This window comes from Crotalus tigris, unplaced genomic scaffold (assembly GCF_016545835.1).
Source record: "Crotalus tigris isolate CLP2741 ecotype Arizona unplaced genomic scaffold, ASM1654583v1 scf7180000017571.3126492, whole genome shotgun sequence".
Lineage (NCBI taxonomy): Eukaryota > Metazoa > Chordata > Lepidosauria > Squamata > Viperidae > Crotalus > Crotalus tigris.
This window is the reverse complement of record NW_024096482.1, coordinates 2634922-2653094: the sequence shown is the minus strand read 5'-3', so window position 1 is coordinate 2653094 and position 18173 is coordinate 2634922. Positions and strand designations below refer to the sequence as shown.

General features: G+C 36.6%; 1 protein-coding gene across 1 annotated transcript in view; it reads left to right on the top strand.

Moving 5' to 3' along the window:
• Nucleotides 1–18173, top strand: part of ITGA1 (integrin subunit alpha 1) — an 89284-nt gene that overhangs the window by 41475 nt on the left and 29636 nt on the right. Inside the window, exons 10-20 of the mRNA XM_039356002.1 lie at nt 1975–2048; nt 3023–3167; nt 4623–4765; nt 6011–6154; nt 6294–6551; nt 7400–7530; nt 8251–8414; nt 9706–9842; nt 12732–12842; nt 13491–13576; nt 17300–17435. Of these exons, the coding sequence (XP_039211936.1) occupies nt 1975–2048; nt 3023–3167; nt 4623–4765; nt 6011–6154; nt 6294–6551; nt 7400–7530; nt 8251–8414; nt 9706–9842; nt 12732–12842; nt 13491–13576; nt 17300–17435 (1529 nt within the window). The remainder of the gene's footprint in view (nt 1–1974; nt 2049–3022; nt 3168–4622; nt 4766–6010; nt 6155–6293; nt 6552–7399; nt 7531–8250; nt 8415–9705; nt 9843–12731; nt 12843–13490; nt 13577–17299; nt 17436–18173) is intronic.

Below are 18173 nucleotides of genomic sequence, written 5' to 3'. Positions count from 1 at the left end.
AACCCCAACCCCCTTGAGTGCCATTAACCCTTATCTAATTCTAAGCAAGTGCTGAAGTTGAAAAGACTCTTCTACACAGACTTTTATCAATAAATCAGTTTAACTGAACCTTTACATGTGACCCTGGTCTTTTGTGCCTGACACTGCTGCACCCACTGGTTGTAGAGCACTTTGTCACACCTGTTGCAAAAGTGGCACAATGGTTGCTTGTAAATTTGAGATCTGTGTGTCAACTTTTTAATGATGTCATAGCAATGTATCTGCTAGCTGCTGCAAAGAAATTAGTGTTCCTGCAGGTCTGTCACCATTCTCAAGATTTCCCTTCTTCTTAGGAGTACAGAATCTGGCAAGATTAATGTTAGGCTTAAGAAGTCAAGAACGACACCTGGAGTTACTTCTGACTAGTTTATTTATTATATTCATCCATTGAAAGAAATCTTGTCAGGCTAAAGCAACTATCTGCATAACTATTAAATATACTCTGTGAATTGCTAGGGAAGTTCTGCCTTTGCCTTTTTCCTGCATACCAATGATTCCAGGTTTTGCTTTCTTTTTGGTCTCTGAGAAAGGGCCCTTCCCTCCTGGGACTCTGGAGAGATAATTGTATGATTTTTATAAACATAGCTTTTTCACATTTCAGTCATTAGAATTCCACTGGAATTCTTTGAAAACAATGTTGAACCAAAGCATGAATCTACTCCATGAGAGTCTTAATTTCCAAAAGGCTGAGGCCGAAGCTGCCATAGGTTAAAACCATAATGAACTTCATATAAAACAAATTTTTTCAAAGTTAATGCAGAGAATTTAAAGGATGATAAGACTTGTTACATTCTGTATTGCAACAAGTGAAAAGTTGGGCATAAATTTGTGCTTTTCTGATGAATTAAATGTTTTATCTACTGTAACCAGTGTCCATGTGGTAAATTGTGGCCTCAAAGCTGGATGTCATCTTATCAATAGTAATAGTAGTAAAGTTGGAAGGGACCTTGGAGGTCATCTAGTCCAATCCCCTGCTCAGGCAGGAAACCCTACACCATTTCGGACAAATGGCTGTCCAGTCTCTTCTTAAAAACTTCCAGTGTTGGAGCATTTACTGCTTCTGGAGGCAGGCTGTTCCACTGATTAATTGTTCTTACTGTCAGGAAGTTTCTCCTTAGTTCTAGGTTGCTTCTCTCCTTGATTAGTTTCCACCCGTTGTTTCTTGTCCTGCCTTCAGGTGCTTTGGAAAATAGCTTAATTCCCTCTTCTTTATGGCAGCCCATGAGATATTGGAATACTGCTATCATGTCCCCCCTTGTCCTTCTCTTCGTTAAACTAGACATACCCAATTCTAGCAACCGTTCCTTATATGTTTTAGCCTCCAGTCCCCTAATCATCTTTGTTGCTCTTCTCTATACTCTTTCTAGAGTCTCAACATCTTTTTTACATCGTGGTGACCAAAACTGGATGCAGTATTCCAAGTGTGGCCTTACCAAGGCATTGAATAGTGGTATTAATACTTCGCGTGATCTTGATTCTATCCCTCTGTTAATGCAGCCTAGCACTATGTTGGCCTTTTTGGCAGCTGCAGCACACTGCTGGCTCATATTTAGGTGATTGTCTACTAGGACTCCGAGGTCCCTCTCACAGTTACTACTATTGAGCATGGTGCCACCTATGCTGTACTTGTGCATTTGGTTTTTCTTGCCTAAATGTAGAACCTTGCTTTTTTTACCATTGAATTTCATTTTGTTAGTTAGTGCCCAGTGTTCAAGTCTGTCCAGATCCTTCTGTATCTTAAGCCTGTCTCTATGGTAAATATGGATTCAGGATACCACACTCACTTCTTCAGATACATATCTAAATATTTAATGTATTGGTCAGTCTGGACTTTCCTAACCCTTAATCTAGTCTTTTCTTGTTTCCAATTCCTTGCAGTCATACTAGCATTTTCAACCAACTACGCTAAAACACTAAATATTTCCTGTTTTACAGCTACCAATGATCAACAGGCAGCCTCTTTTGAAATGGAAATGTCTCAAGTTGGCTTCAGTGCCCATTATTCTCAGGTAAAGTAACTAAATTCAGTTAAAAAGAAAAGAAACTGGGCATGTTATACTTTCTCCACAGAGAGAAATATTACAATATGTTTTGCTAATCAATTAAAAAATAATCTTTATGAACTGCAAGTACTTTTGACTTATTTATTGAAAGTACCTTGCTCCTTTTGATACTATCCATGGGTTATTTTGGCAAGGATACTGGACTAGGTTGCCATTTGGTCCATAGGGTTGCAAAGAGTCAGCCTTAGCTACTGAACAACAACAATAAAACTTTTTATTGGATATCACAGCAATTCAAAATATTCAGTAGGAATATGCAGGCATCAGAAACTAGGGCTATTCAGGATGACTCTTGCTGATTTGAAATTGCAAAAAAAATCGATTCCATATATTAGGATTAATTTGAACAGGATGCATGAAACAGGATGATATCTGAGATGCTAACCTAATCTAGCATAGATAAGATACAACCTACAACTAAAGAGAAATTTCCTAACAGGGAGATAATTAATCAGTGGAACAGCTTACCTTCAAAATTGTAGATGCTCCATCAATGGAGATTTTCAAGGACAACTATTTATTCAGAATGGTATAGGATCTCTTGCATGAGCAAGGAGATGAATTAGAAAACGTTATTTTATGTTCTATATTCACTTATCAAATTAAATTAAAACAGGAAAATTGTTTAGTAATGTCTCGTATTTACCAAAAATATTGAGGGATTTCCATTTAAAGATGCTGATTATGAACCTACTAAACATCTGGAACAAATACACGCTGGCATACCAATTCTGAATTCATATTTTCTTTTTTCTGTTTTGTTATGCTTATATATCAAATACTGACATATGACTGAATTGCTCTACTTTGTCCACCCATAAGCCGGCTGCCCAGCATAGTCCCCTTTTTGGGTTTATTCCCCAGTATAAATTTCCCCAAGAATATAGTAATGCAATGATTTTTCTGCTATGTTTGTAAAGGACTGGATCATGCTTGGAGCAGTTGGGGCATATGACTGGAATGGGACTGTTGTCATGTTAAAGGACAGCAATTTTCTAACACCAACAAGTAATGCATTTGATGATAGCTTTTCAGAAAGAAATGAAAGTCTTGCAGCTTACTTAGGTGAGTAAAATTGACTGCTGATTGTCCTACTCTTATAATAATTTATGCCAAAGTGTTTTAATCAAGAGTGGCTTTCCCAACCAGATACCAATGGTTGTATTGTACATTAGATCCAGAGAATAGAAGATCTTCTACTAGAAGACACTTTCTTCTTTTTATTTTTATGAATCAAATTAAATTTAGGAAATCATATTTAAAAATTAAATCCTAAAATTCTGGCCATTTCACTCCAACAGTCATATTGTACTCTGGATATGTTATAGGAAATCTGTGCCAGTAGATGGACTTCTTTTGACCATAGAAAGGTTCACTTCCCAGATTAATCCTTTCTAAAACAAGTCACCCTAATGTATAGGCTTTGTAGTCTCTCTCTCTCTCTCTCTCTCTCTCTCTCTCTCTCTCTCCCTCCCTCCCTCCCTCTCTCTCTCTCTCTCTCTCTTTCTCTCTCTGTGTGTTGCAAAGAAGCTGAATGAATTATTTGTGGCTTTATTCTCTGTAGAAGCAGCCATGCAGATACCATATTTAATTTGGGGGAAGAAAATCAGAGAAAATGTCTGCCCTTTGGAATAAACAAGATCAGAAAATAAATGCCACTGGAACACTGCTATATTAAGACGGGCTATAATAACAACACCCTATTGTGCTTTACCTCTCCTCCCTGAACCATGGAGAAGTCTGTCTGGGGCTCTTCAAATACAATCTTCTTTCTCAGAATTTAAGGAATGCTTCAGCCCTCTTTGTTTATATGACAGTTCTTGCCTATTTCCTCAAGGTCACCCCTCAGATTCTCTGTCCTAAATAATAAGAAGTTATGAAGTCTTCAATTTTCCCACAAATTGGAAGCAAACAAATAACTGAGTTTACATATTCTTCAGCTAGGAGTTCTTAAATAATATAAAATTACTGATGTGTTCAGTTCATTGGCTTGTGAAACCCCAAAAGTATACATGACAAACTGATTCCAGCAGAGAACAGAGACAATTCAAACTTTCTTTTAGTGGATAGCCACAAGCTATTGGGAGAAGGTAAATGTTTCTTCTGAACCAGATAATTAAAATGTGGATAATACATCTTTCTGCTATCCAAACTTCAACTCTCAGAAACCACCAGCTAACTTGGAATGAAATCTGGAAGCTGATATTCATATATTTGAAGGGCACTCATATTGGGGAAGGATGGCATAACAGGGATTCTTAAATAGATATCCTTAGGAAACCAGAAATACCTGTTCTTTATAAGTTGGTGGAAACTATTTCTATAGATAGGCATAAAAAACAGGAGACATTTTGGTAAAGAAGAATCAATATTAACAAATTCCTTTTAGATTTTGTGAATGGGGACTCAGACAAGGTTGGGCACATAGGCAATTTGCTCTAAGACAAATGTATGCATGTAAAATAAAAATAGTTATTAAATGCTATGACTATAATGAGTGCTTATTCTCTGATTCCTTAGGTTACACAGTCAATTCAGCTTCAGTACCTGGAGATCTGCTATACATTGCAGGGCAACCTCGTTATAATCACACCGGTCAAGTTATCGTATATAGAATGAAGGACACTGAAATAGAAATACTTCAGAAATTAAGTGGTGAACAGGTAAGTATGTATTATGACACTAATCTACTGTTGGAAAGTAGTACTGGAGGTAAAAAAAATCAATAAGCACATCCTCACTATATTTCCATTTTTAATGTTAATTAATGCAAAAGTTAATAGCACTTATAATGATAAAGTTATGTGCACCACACATTTACTCAACAAAAAAATTACAAGTAATGATTTCATGCAAAACTATTACATCAATTTTCAATGACTGTATATCTATTTTAACAATTACTAATATACAGTACATGCTTTGAGTTCTTTTATAGGAATATTGGGAATTTTTTAGTTTATCTTCATTCTTAAAGAAACTGAATTTATTTGCACTTTCTAACTACCTCATTATGATGCAATTTTTCAGTTCAAAATGTCCGTATTAAAAATGTCTATACTAAGGAAAGTTTCACATAGTGCACAACAAAACTTGCATGCACAACTAAATACAATTTTTCAGCAGCAACTTGTAACACAACAAATTACAGAATGTCATGTTTGAAGGAAGGCATTTTTATGTAAGAGTAGCAGCACTGAAACAAGAATATGTACAGATGAATTTTATCTCTGCAATTTATGGATTATGCTTTTGTATTTCTCTTAATATTCTGATTTTAGTAACAGCCAACCTCTGCTTGGGTACTAAAATAGAGGCATGGCCCCAGCTTAGTTTCTTTGTGTTGTTGTATTGGAGCAGAATAATTCTATATTTTTAATAATTCTTAGGGTTCTAAGTCACATTTTTCAATTTCAAATTTAGTCCTCGTCCCCACCCCCACTTCATATTAATATATTTTCCAATATTAAAAGTTATACACAACCCATACAAGTTATGAATTATATTACTTAGCAAAGTGGGGAGACGGGGATTATGTAATGCATAATTTTCTTTCCTTAGTGGCCACCTGTTGATTTTATTTCCTCAACTTGAATTAAGTTTTTCTTTCTTTTTTTTCTGTGTGCATCTACACACACACATGCAAACACAAAAACTCTGAAAAACTAAGTAATCTCACCCTTGCCATTGAAAAACAAGAGATGGTTTAAATTTGATTGTTTAAGTCCTATCCAATCTTAATCCGAATGAAATCATTACTTTATTCACTTGTGGAGGAAATCACAAAAAAAAATAATTATCATTTTCAGGCTCATGATACCATGATGTTTGAGGATCTGTGACTTATATAATACCAATGTTGTTATACATTAACATGTATCAAAGGGGTGCTATTTTTTAAATCACAGATCGGATCGTATTTTGGAAGTGTTATCACAACAATTGATATTGATAAGGATACATATACAGATCTTCTTCTGGTGGGAGCACCTATGTACATGGGGACTGAGAAAGAAGAGCAAGGCAAGGTGTACATTTATTCTTTAAACCAGGTAATGATTCTAAAAAAACTCATATGGATTGGGAATTCAAGTGAGAGTCTAACATCAATTGATTGCATGTCTACACTATCAAAAGAACTTGTAATACAAATCAGATAGATCTTTTTGATCATTATTTCTTCCTTAACAGAAAACCTTTGAATATCAGATGACACTTGAGCCTGTAAAGCAGACTTGCTGTTTGGTACACAAGGAGAAGGATTGCACAAATCACAACAAAAATGAACCATGCGGAGCTCGTTTTGGGACATCAATTGCTCCTGTAAAGGATCTCAATCTTGATGGTTTTAATGATATAGTCATAGGTGCTCCTCTAGAAGACGATCATCGAGGGGCTGTGTATATTTATCATGGAAATGGGAAGAATATAAAGAAAGACTATGCCCAGGTATGGCTCAGAATCAACTGTCTCATTCCAAAACCAAGAGTAGTTTAATTATGGCATTCTTAGCCTCTGGAAAGTCTTCAATTTTTGCAGAAAGGAAGCAGTAGCATAAAATACAATATAGTTGCTCTATGCAAGTGCATATGAATTAATCATTGTTCAAAGTTGATAGCTATCCTCCAGGGATTTTTTAAAAATAATTTTATTGAAGGTTTTAGTAAACATAATACAAACTAATACAAACTAAACAAGAAAAAATTAAAAGAAAAGTTCAGAAAGTGCAAGGAAACATGGAAAAAGTAGAAAAAACAGTGAAAGAAAAAAGAAACAAAGACAATAATAAAAAACTGACTTCTACCCTTTATCAACCTGAGTATATGCTAATATATTAATTTTCACCCTCTTGTAAAATTACAAGTAAAAAGATCTTTTTCCCATAGTTTTTTTTAATTCATGCACAATCCACAAATTATCACTTTTCAGTCCATTAGGAATTATTACAAATATCAAACAAATACTTTATTCTTGATCAAATAGTCCAACTTTATATTACTTCTTCTTGCTGTTCAAAATCTTTCATCAATCTTTGGCATTCAAGAAGAATCTAAAGCACTCACCACCTTCCTTTCTAAATCCCATGAAGAAGTATCATCCAGCTATCCTTCTGTTATTTAGGCAGGACATCATTCCTACATAAATGTCATTGTTTATTCAACATTACATATTTTCTGCAATAGTAGGGATTTGGGAGAGTTATAAAGGAGCAAGATCTGGAATCACAAACAATTATCTATTTGTAATTTGCTTACATATATTTTCTCGTTGGATATAATAAAACTGCTTCTTCAAAGCGAATTGCTTCTGGTGGAGATGGGGAAAAAATGAAGTTTTTTGGACAGTCAATACATGGTGAAATGGACTTAAATGGAGATGGACTTACAGATGTCACTATTGGAGGCTTAGGAGGAGCAGCCCTTTTCTGGTAGGTGTATTCAAATGTAAGTTTAAAATTCAACTTTGTTATCAGTAATATATCAGTTGTATTCCCTAATTAAATTCTTTGTCATATGTGAATGAAACTGAGGGAATAATATCGATTCTTAAGGAAGGGTTGGAGGTACTGGCATGGTTGGAGAACTTGGCATGATTTTCAGAAGTAACTGAGAACTCTAATACAGCTTATTGTGCTTTGCATAAAATGTTGAGTAATTGAATTAAAATGACCCTTGAAAACTGGAATGCAGAATCTAGGAAAATAGCATGACTGTGTGGCCAGGCTGATATCTTGAGCAAAAATATGTCAGTGTAGACACAAAAATAGACTCTTTTTTTTAGAAACATTGGAAAATAATGTTAAGTAGAGAGAGGAAATCAAGTTCATAATAATATTAGGACTGTCTAATAGTATTTAAAATGTTTGGGGCTTTACACAAGCATAGGACCCCCCCCTTCCATTCATGAAAGTGTTAGAAAGTTACTGAAGCAATTTCCATAATATCTACTTTAGTCTATTTTAGAGTTTCAATAATTTTTTATGGATAATGATTTATCATTATTTTTATTTCTAGTTTGCCCTCAGCATACTGTCAGCCAGTTCTTATATTCAGCTCAGAGGAAGCACTCATGCCACTAAATATTATAAATATTATAACATGCTGAACATATTGTAATATTCCTTAATTGTTTTCTTGAATGGTTTTAGGTCTCGAGATGTTGCCCAAGTAAATCCTTCCATGAAATTCATGCCGAACAAAATTGATATTCAGAAGCTAAGCGGTGACATGCAAAAACAAAAAGTGTATATTAACTCCACAATTTGTTTTGAAGTCAGATTAAAGTCAAAAGACATCACAATTAATGAAACAGGTAGGTGGATATCCAGATTTCTGAACTCTGCACAGATGTTTTCTACCAGAAACTTCTGCTGGGAGGAGGAGGTGTCAAATATCAAGATGGTGACCACTAATCTCCATGCCTTTTCTTTTTATGTGTGTCATGCATATAACACACATTCCCCCCCCAAAAAAGCTGTTATCTTGACTGTTTTGACCCCTTTCCTGAGATACCTCTGTGTTTATTGTTCAAACCACAGCAGTAATAAAAAAAAACATTGACTTCTGAACGGTTCTTTGGTAGTCTGCAGAAAGATTTAAATACTAGGCCATCACTTTGGGCATACCTTTGTTGCATAAAAATAAAACAGAACTGAAGTTTTTAAATGGTTCTATAATATTGTATTTCATACTGGCTAGAAGTTGAAGTAGGGATTGAGAGATCACATTACTTAGAACTTTACTAATGAGGAAAAAAGGGAACAAATAACCAATTCAAATGACCTAAAGCAGGCATGTCAAACTCGCGACATCACGTGATGTGTCGCGACTTTTTCCCCATTGCCAGCAATTAAAGTTTTCCCTTTTCAAATTCCCTGGACCTTCACAACAGTAGTCAGGATTCAAAGGATAACCATAGCTATTTATTTAGATGATTATGCAGTATATAGAATGCTAGAAAAAAACAGTAATGATGATCTTCAGAGGTTTATCCTAGAATTGAGAATGAAATGGAGACTAAACTCTATTTAAGAGGAGAATAAATAATTGTTTCAGTGTATGTGAGCAACCTCCTATTGTCTCACAATTAGATACACATTCTATCCATGGACAACGAATATTTTTGCACAAATGGTAGAATAGGAAATGTATATCCTTTGTTAAACTTTTGGCCCATTGCCTTTAGTTTTACTGAACTGGTCTGCCTCAGCAGATAGCAGCCTTGACTTATCTAGATTTGGAAGCTAAGTAGCATCAGGTCTGGTTAGGACTGAGGGAAGACCTTCAGAAAGTTAAACTGAAAGAATTGAAACATATCCTGGAGCGGAGCAGGAACTAGAAAGTTGTTTCCATGCAACTATCAAGAAAACTACATGATCAAGCAATGTAAAGATCTTCAACCCCAAAGCCTAACTAACAGAATTCCAGCAATGCAACATGACAACTCTAAGCTACACATATTATAGTTGATACCCTCACATTGTATTAATACAGTCTTTAAAAGTGATAGAACTAATGAAGGGAAACAGATGAGGAGCTTTCATATAGAGCTACTTTAGAAAAGTTTTACATATGGAATTAATTGCTCTTATTTTTGTTCCTAGATATACAGTACTGGCTTACACTTGATTCACAAAGAAAGGTGTCTCGAACACTTTTTGCTGAAACAAATGAACGGAAGATTCAAAAAAACATCACAGTTAGAGGTTCAGAATGTATTAAGCACAACTTCTACATGTTGGCAAGTAAATCATATAAAGTAGCTGTCTCTTTTGTTTATTGCTATAATTGCCTTTATCTCATTATTAAACAATTTTAAATAGCTTGTTTCTATTGTATTGGTCTACTATAGGAAGTTAATATTGATCTCATTGGGGACAATAGCCTTGTAACTCACTATGTTCTCACTATTAAGTTCAGAATGGCATAGTAAACTCTTGTATATGCACTTCCATTATCACAGACTGATTAGCAGCATACTGATATTTACATGGAGAAAATACCTTTAAAATATACAGTTTAAATATATATAATCACCTGAATCTCTTCCCCATCTTTCTTTTTCCATTTTCCATATGCATTTTTTTCCATTTTCCATATGCATTTCTAGAAGATTAAATATAGTGGATGGCTGAAGCTCAGAACTTTGCAAATATGTCACATGTTGAGATGGTACACCACAACTTGAGGAGCTGAGTTATGACAAATGGATGATTTGTGTCTGGCCATGTCCTCTATCCCAACTTATTGTGTACTTCCCACATATTTACCTATAAACAGTGGTGGGATTCAGCCAGTTCGCACCACTTCAGCAGAACTGGTAGCTAATTTTTTGTTGCCCAGGCCCAGAATGGACTTCCAGATGCAGCATCCACACAGAGAACCGGTTGTTCACATATTTGAATCCCACCACTGCCTATAAGGGTGGCAACACTTAGCTAAACATGGTTAGTCTTGTAAAAAAACCAAACAACATCCTCCATCGAAATCACTAGGAAATAGGTAGCATTCCTAACATTCCTGGAAAAAAATCATGAACACTTCCATATTTTGCCAAGAAAGCAACATACATAACCCTCAATTTATGATCACAATTGAGCACAAAATTTCTGTTGTTAAGTGAGACATTTGTAGTGAATTTTGTCCCATTTCACGACCTTTTTTGCCATGTTATTAAATGAATTCTGCAGTTGTAAAGTTAGTAACACAGCTGTTAAGTGAATCTGACTTCCCCATTGACTATGCTTATCAGAAGCTCACAGAAGATCACATGACCCAGTGACACTGCAAAAATTATAAATATGAGTCAGTTGCCAAGAGTCTGAATTTTGATCACATGACCCTGGGTATACTGCAATGGTCATAAGTGTGAAAAATGGTCATAATTCACTTTTTTCAGTTCTGTTGTAACTTTGAATGGTCACTAAATGAACTGTTGTAAGTTGAGGACTACTTCTATATGTCCCAAAGAGTTTGAGCTTGATTTAAGGGAATCTATATTTACCCAACACACAGTTTTTTGCACTCATTTCCTACTGCAAATAACTTCCCCCTTAAAATAGATGCAATTAAAGAATAATTGAATAGACCTGTATTTAAGGAAAGGCCATTGCCAACACAGAAAATTAACACATGTGATTTTGTGTTTGCATAAATGTTTGTGGTTCCAGGTAAAGTCTTTACCAAGCCTATTTACAAGACACAGCAATATCTCGTTAGTTACAAATAAAAATTTGGAAAGGAAATATCTTAATTTTTATTAAGCACTGAGGTCTAGACCAGCGTTTCTCAACGTTTGTGTGACGGCGACCCCAGTCATACGAACGTGCCGCGCATGCGTGGTGCCGCGCGCATGCGTGGTGCCGCCCCCATGTGCGGTGTGCATGCGTGGTGCCCCCACGCGCGGTGCACATGCGTGGCGCCCCCACGCGCGGTGCGCATGCGCGGCGCCCCCACGCGCGGTGTGCATGTGCGACGCCCCATGAGCGGTGCGCATGCGCGACGCCCCCATGTGCGGTGCGCATGCGCGGCGCCCCGGTGTGCAGCGCACATGCGTGGCGGCACCCCCATGTGCGGCGCGCATGCGCGGTGGCGCCCCCTGAGGGGGGGAAATGGCGGATCGCATTGTTTGGCGGCCCCCGTAAAATGGTCGATCAACCCCAAATGGGGTCACGACCCATAGGTTGAGAACCGCTGGTCTAGACAATTCCTTCTGCTGTCACTGTTGTCATCAATATCATTATCATCATTCTTTTTAATGCTTGTTAGCTAATTATGGGCATGAATTAGACCTGAATTAGACTGAAAGCATGAATTTTTAGTGAAGCTTATAACTTGCAAGAAAAAACGTAATCTTGTTTGGGTGCTAACCTCCTAATATGAAAAATTAGCTAGTTGGCTTATTTTCTTCCATCCAGACAGTAGATCTCATACCATCCAGAGGGGCTTTCCATGATAGTACCCAAACCTCTGCATCCAAATCAACTTTCATCCATGCTATGACCACTTTGCTTTTCATATGGTTTGCCCTCACTGTCCCTGACTTCCCAGTGCCCCCCAGCAGCGCAGCAGGATCTTTGACCTTCACCTGCCAAAGATGATGAAGAAGCTCCTCAGTTGGAACTTTTACCTTGCATTAGTTGCTCTTTTTTTTAACATTTTGAGGAGGTAGTAGCAGGCAATCATTTACCATGCTTTCTAGACATCCTTGGCTCAGGCCAAAATGGAAAACTTTGTTCTATGCCAATTTTCAGGAACTAGATCTTTAAAATCTATTGTGTTTGACAACCAAGAATGCCTAGCAACAGCATGCAACTGTCAAGGGCATGTCTCATGCTTGCTAGATAATTTTCGGTGTGAGATAGATTTCATTGTTGTAAACATATATTTCTTTTTCTTTCTTTTCTTTTTGTAGCTTCATATTTATGCAATTTTAAATTATAGACTAGATGGGGTCCCCTTCCTTCATATAGCAACCTGTATTTATATGAAAAGTAAGGAGGAATCCTGCTTAGAATGGAGACTTATTAAATGTATAGATTCAGATTGTCAGTTTCTAATACAAACAGTTTCTTGTTCTTGAAGAAAGAGCGAATTCTAATGGTTGATTTGCTTCGGATTTTTTTTCCAGGGCAAACCTGACTTTCGTGACCCAATAAAGGTTTTGCTGGAGTTTAATTTTTCTGATCCAGAGAGTGGGCCAATCCTTGATAGTGAGCTGCCCAATTCAGTAGTTGAATATGTAAGTCACTACAAAGTGGAAATGTTTAAATTTTGTGTTACAGTATAGTGTTATATATGAAATTTGATCCTCTACATGTGAGTTGACTCACTCCATCTGCCCCTACTCATTTCTGTCTTCCCTTTAAGTCAACTTGTTCCAAAGGTGAGAAGGGCCATAACAGAAATGCAACATTCAAACATAAGGCCAGATTAGAGAGATCACTTACATTTTCCCAAAATGAAGAAATAAATTGGGTCCTGTCCTTGGGTCCTGTCAAGTTGGGTCCTGCCCTTGGTAAAATAACACATGCAGCTATTATAAGCTTGATTGAACATGGCCATGTGCCTATTCTATAATTATACATTTCTATTTGTTTTCTCCATTCTTTAACACAGTATCTTTCTGTGACAGGGGAAGATAAAGACATTTTAGCCACATTCTTCCTCAGCATATTGTTGATGGGTATAGCTATGCAGGCATGTATACATAGCTTGGGCTTCCTGTTAGATACTTTATGGAAATATTGGAGCCCAGCTCTTCTGTAAATATGATGACACTATTAAAAACTAGGCAGGACTTTCCAGAACTCAGGACAAAGACCAGGGGGAAAGGAGAAATGAGATTGGATGTGTAATCATTTTATTGCTGATCAATAATTCTTTGTAGATCCATTTCACAAAAGACTGTGGAAACAAGAACAAATGTATCACAGATCTACATCTGACTGCTAACGCAACTATAGGAGGAAACAGGTAAGTCAAATGAAACATAAATTCTATCTCTATCCCTCTCTGCCTTTCTCTATTTTCTAATATAATGTTCTTTTAAAATATGATTTAAAGAGTTAAATATAACAAAAATAGAAATAAAAATAATAATAAATCATTATCCATAAAAATTATTGAAACTCTAAAGTAGACTAAAGTAGACATTATGGAAATTGCTTGGTGGTTGCCCAAAATAGGAGCCCCTTACACTGTCCGCCTTTTCCCTTATCATGTGATAACTCATATGAGCACTCTGAGTCTCCAAAAGAAATGGGGGGGGGGGTGAGAAGGGAAGAGAGGGGGGGGGACGAAACAGTTGGGATGACACAAATCATGCAGGCTATGTACTCTTGCAAGGTCATTAGAAGACTGGAAACTAAAACATATAAAGAACGTTTGCAGGAATTGTATATGTCTAGTTAAATGAAAAGAAGGACTATAAGTAACATGATAGCCGTATTCCAATATCTAAGGGGCTACCACAAAGAAGAGGAAGTCAACCTATTCTCTAAAGCAGGGCTTTTCAACCGGTGGTACATATCACCTGCCACATGGCAGGTGATATGTGACCATCCTAGAGAAGTGTAGCGGGGGAGGGGAATAACCCAAAGCGAGCCAAGCCTGAGGGAGAGGCAGCTGCAGCTGCAGGACTGCCTGGCCTTGGCAGAAGCCCCAGGAGCCGGCAGGGCTCCAGCTGATTGGCGCTTCCAGAAGCAGCTCGGAACTGGAAGTGAACTAAAGAAAAGGGAGGGAGGAGAAGAGAGGCTATAAAAGGAGGTGGTTTGGGCAGGAAAGGGGAAAAAAGACAACAGGGAAAGGTTTAATCCCTTTAAACAAATGTAATTAGTTTTACCCCCTTTAATTGAGTCTGTCTATGGCTTTTAGAAAGTAAACAGGCTTAATTTAAAGCTAAAGCTTTTCACACTTGCCGGAGCCTTTCAGTCTCTATTGCAACATTGTGACACGTGACACGCCTGAGGCAGCTTAAAGAAAAAAACCCAGGAGTTTATGTGTTTCTTTACTTTGTGAGCCTTTTTTGCTTTGCACTTGATTCCTGTGTCTTTAAGGGTACAGGGAAGGGATCTGAGGAGGTGCATTTTTACTACACTGTGGAAAAAGCTCAGAAGGGAGAGAGGAAGAAGGACCAACCAGCTAGCTCAAGGGTCTACAAACTTAGCAACTTTAAATCTGCGGGCTTCAACTCCCAGAATTCCTCAACCAGCCATGATGGCTGAGGAATTCTGGGAGTTGAAGTCCACAAGTCTTAAAAGTGCCAAGTTTGAAGATCCTTGGGCTAGCTGGTAGTGGTGCATATTAATAAACATGGATAAATTCACATACATTTGTCAATACAAAGGGAAAGTGATTCAGCAAAGGAACAGCCACTGAACAATTAAAACTGGTACTTTTTTCCTTTTTTTCTACAGTTTGTAATATTTTATTAGATTATAGAATAAAATACAAAAATACAAAAGCAAATAGTAGGATGCATTGGGGAAGAAAAAGGGGGGGAAGTGAGGGGGAGAAGGGAAAAAGAACAGACTTCCTCTGTTGCAGTAGAAGGAAGCATTAACATTGAACCTCAACTTTTTACTTTTCCATAATATTATAAACTAACCATTTCTATAACAACAAATGAATCTACTCAGTAAAACCCAAAATCCCCTCCTTTTTTTTAGTCATCAAGTTTTTGACACTTTGCTAAGCACTGGTGGTACTCAAATATTGTCATGTCCTAAAAATGGTACAATCTGTGAAAAGGTTGAAAAGCTCTGCTCTAAAGCACCTGAAGGCAGGACAAGAAGCAATGGATGGAAACTAATCAAGGAGATATGCAACCTAGAACTAAGGAGAAATTTCCTGACAGAACAATTAATCAGTGGAATGACTTGCCTCCAGAAATTGTGGATGCTCCAACACTGGAAGTTTTTAACAAGAGATTGGACAATGATTTGTCTGAAATGGTATAGGGTTTCCTGTCTGAGTAGGGGTTTGGATTAGAAGACCTCCCTTCCAACTATTATTCAGTTATTCTGTCACTTGGAGCTTTAGTCCTCCTTACCATTATTTGCAGCTCTTAAACTTTCAAGAATTATGCAGTGAAGGCTGGAGGGGACCATATTCCTATTTTAGAAGAGTCAGAAGATAGAACAAAAGCTGAACATAAGCAAAATCTTATCTAGAGATCTCCATATGGGGATGCATGCAAAATTAAGAGTTCTCCATGCTATCATTGAGAAAGCCAGACAGTTGTAGCAGGAACACCCATTTTTGAAATATGGAATTGCTTTAGATAACATATAATTTCATGGATCTAAATATGGGGTCATTAGTGGGGCAATATTAAAGAATTCCTTCCAGTTATCTCAGTTACATTAGGCTCTCTTGGGAAAAGATAAAAATTCTCCTCTCTCCAATAGTACTTCTGTGGATGTAATTAGCAACCTTGTGACATTAGGGAGGTTATGTTCCCTCCCATCCCATCATTCCATTCATAATTTTCATATTTGAGCCACTAATGGATTGCAGATGCATGCCAAAATTTGTGTCTCTCAGAATATGGCAAAGCAATTCATTTAAAATAATTGCTTTAAAATGTACATATCAGAAATATGTACAAAATACATTTCCCTGTTACTTGCAATCAGTGTTCACATAATAAAAGAGCATAAGGAGAGTACAAAACAGTACTTATGACTTTTTTCTGACGCACGATTTTTTTAATCTTGTTTTTTAATTTTATTTTAAATTGGTTGTCTTAGTGGTCTCTGTATATTCTTGATTATTACAATGTACGCCATCCAGAGTCATTGAGATGGGCAGCTATACAAATGTGATTAAATAAATAAACATGATTTATGTTTGGGAAAAGGTAAATTCAGCCAAACTGAATAGGACAGAAGTATTCATACTTAGGTGCTCCCTGATATCTGGGTTGTGACCAGGAATGGGCAGCAGTAGCCCTAAGAACTGTGTAGTCACATAGAACAGTTGAGAGTTACACATGTGATCTGCAAGGCATGGGTTAACTAGGCATAATCTTGAGAAGTTACATGGGAGCCAACTATCTGTGAAGATTCTCAGTCATCCAGGTCATAATTGTCTCAAAGGTGCTTTTTTTTCTTCAAAAGGCAACTGTATTGTTTTTTTTCCTTGAGGAGGAAGAAGAAAACATTTCACTTGTCATCCACTTGTCATCTCTTCTGGCGGCGGGGGAATGGGAGCCAACCATGGCACTGCAAATTTCCCTACTTCATTTATGGTTGAGTGTTTGTAGGAAAAGGGAAAAATCATAGTGTGTGACGTCACATCACAGTTATTTTGCAAAACTAAAAATTACTTGGAAGAAAGTTCAAATATTAGGCTGTTGCTTTTAGCAATAGTCCATACCTGTGTTAATATTGGATTCTTCCTTCATATTATAATAGCAGCAATAATGTCAGGCTTACCTTTTTCTTTTTTTAATTCTAAAATGATTAAGTAATAAAATGTATCCCATTTCTAACAGTAAATTGATTTTATATCAATCTATTTTAAGGCTCCAATTATATGTAAAAAAAAAATCCAGCTAATTTTCTGGGGGGGGGGTTTCCCCACTTTCTTATATACTGCTGACTTAATAAAAGATATAGTTTAAGACATAAAAATCCAGAGCTGTTTTACATTTGTTTATGATCTGCTATCTTTATCTTTTTTTACATTTTTCAGTTTATCTCCATTCATCATCAAATTGAATAATTTGAAATTCTGGGTCCAAATGTTGGTCAGAAATAAAAAAGATAGTGCTTACAATACGAGAGTCTATGTGCAACATTCTCCAAATATTATTTTTTCTGGAATTGAGGTAGATATTTATAAATTATCATCTTGCTGGGAGGGGAGAAAAGTAATGTAAAACTCATTTGCTTAGGATAGCTTTAGAAAAATTAGGATTAGTTCCTGGGGTGTCCATAATTGATTTTCCTGCATTCCAGATTTACACTGACTTTTATATAAATATTATATAGTTATACCACATACTTTCTCAGGAAGCCCCAGGAGGCATATGGGAGACAGTCTCTTATTTTTTTCCACAAAATAACCATTCTATGAATATAATACTATACATACAAAATGTGACAATATATTGTTTCTTTGCAAACAATCCTGTGGAGATTTCAAAGTTTGGTAACCATTATCATGAGACGAAAATGTTGATTAAAAAAATAATTGATTGAAGCCACAGTTCTATGCATGCCAGCAAATTTATTTAATCCAGTGACACCGAATTCTGAGCAGATATATGAAGCAGATATAGGTAGCCAGAAAGCCTTGAATTTGAATCCACATAGCTTCTCGTAGTTTAATGTTACAGAAGGGGGAGACCATAGAATGCAATACATAGAGAGATATCCTGTCAGTTGCATTTAATTAATACAATTTAATTTTCTCTCCCACTTTTTTGTTACTTTCTGCACACTTTTCAGGGGGAAATGTGCCTGCCTCTACTATGTATAAAACTGCATTGAATCTCATGAAGGATTTTATTTTCTTTAAAACTGCATCAAATGCCTTACAGTGATTAAGTTAATCAAGACCTGCA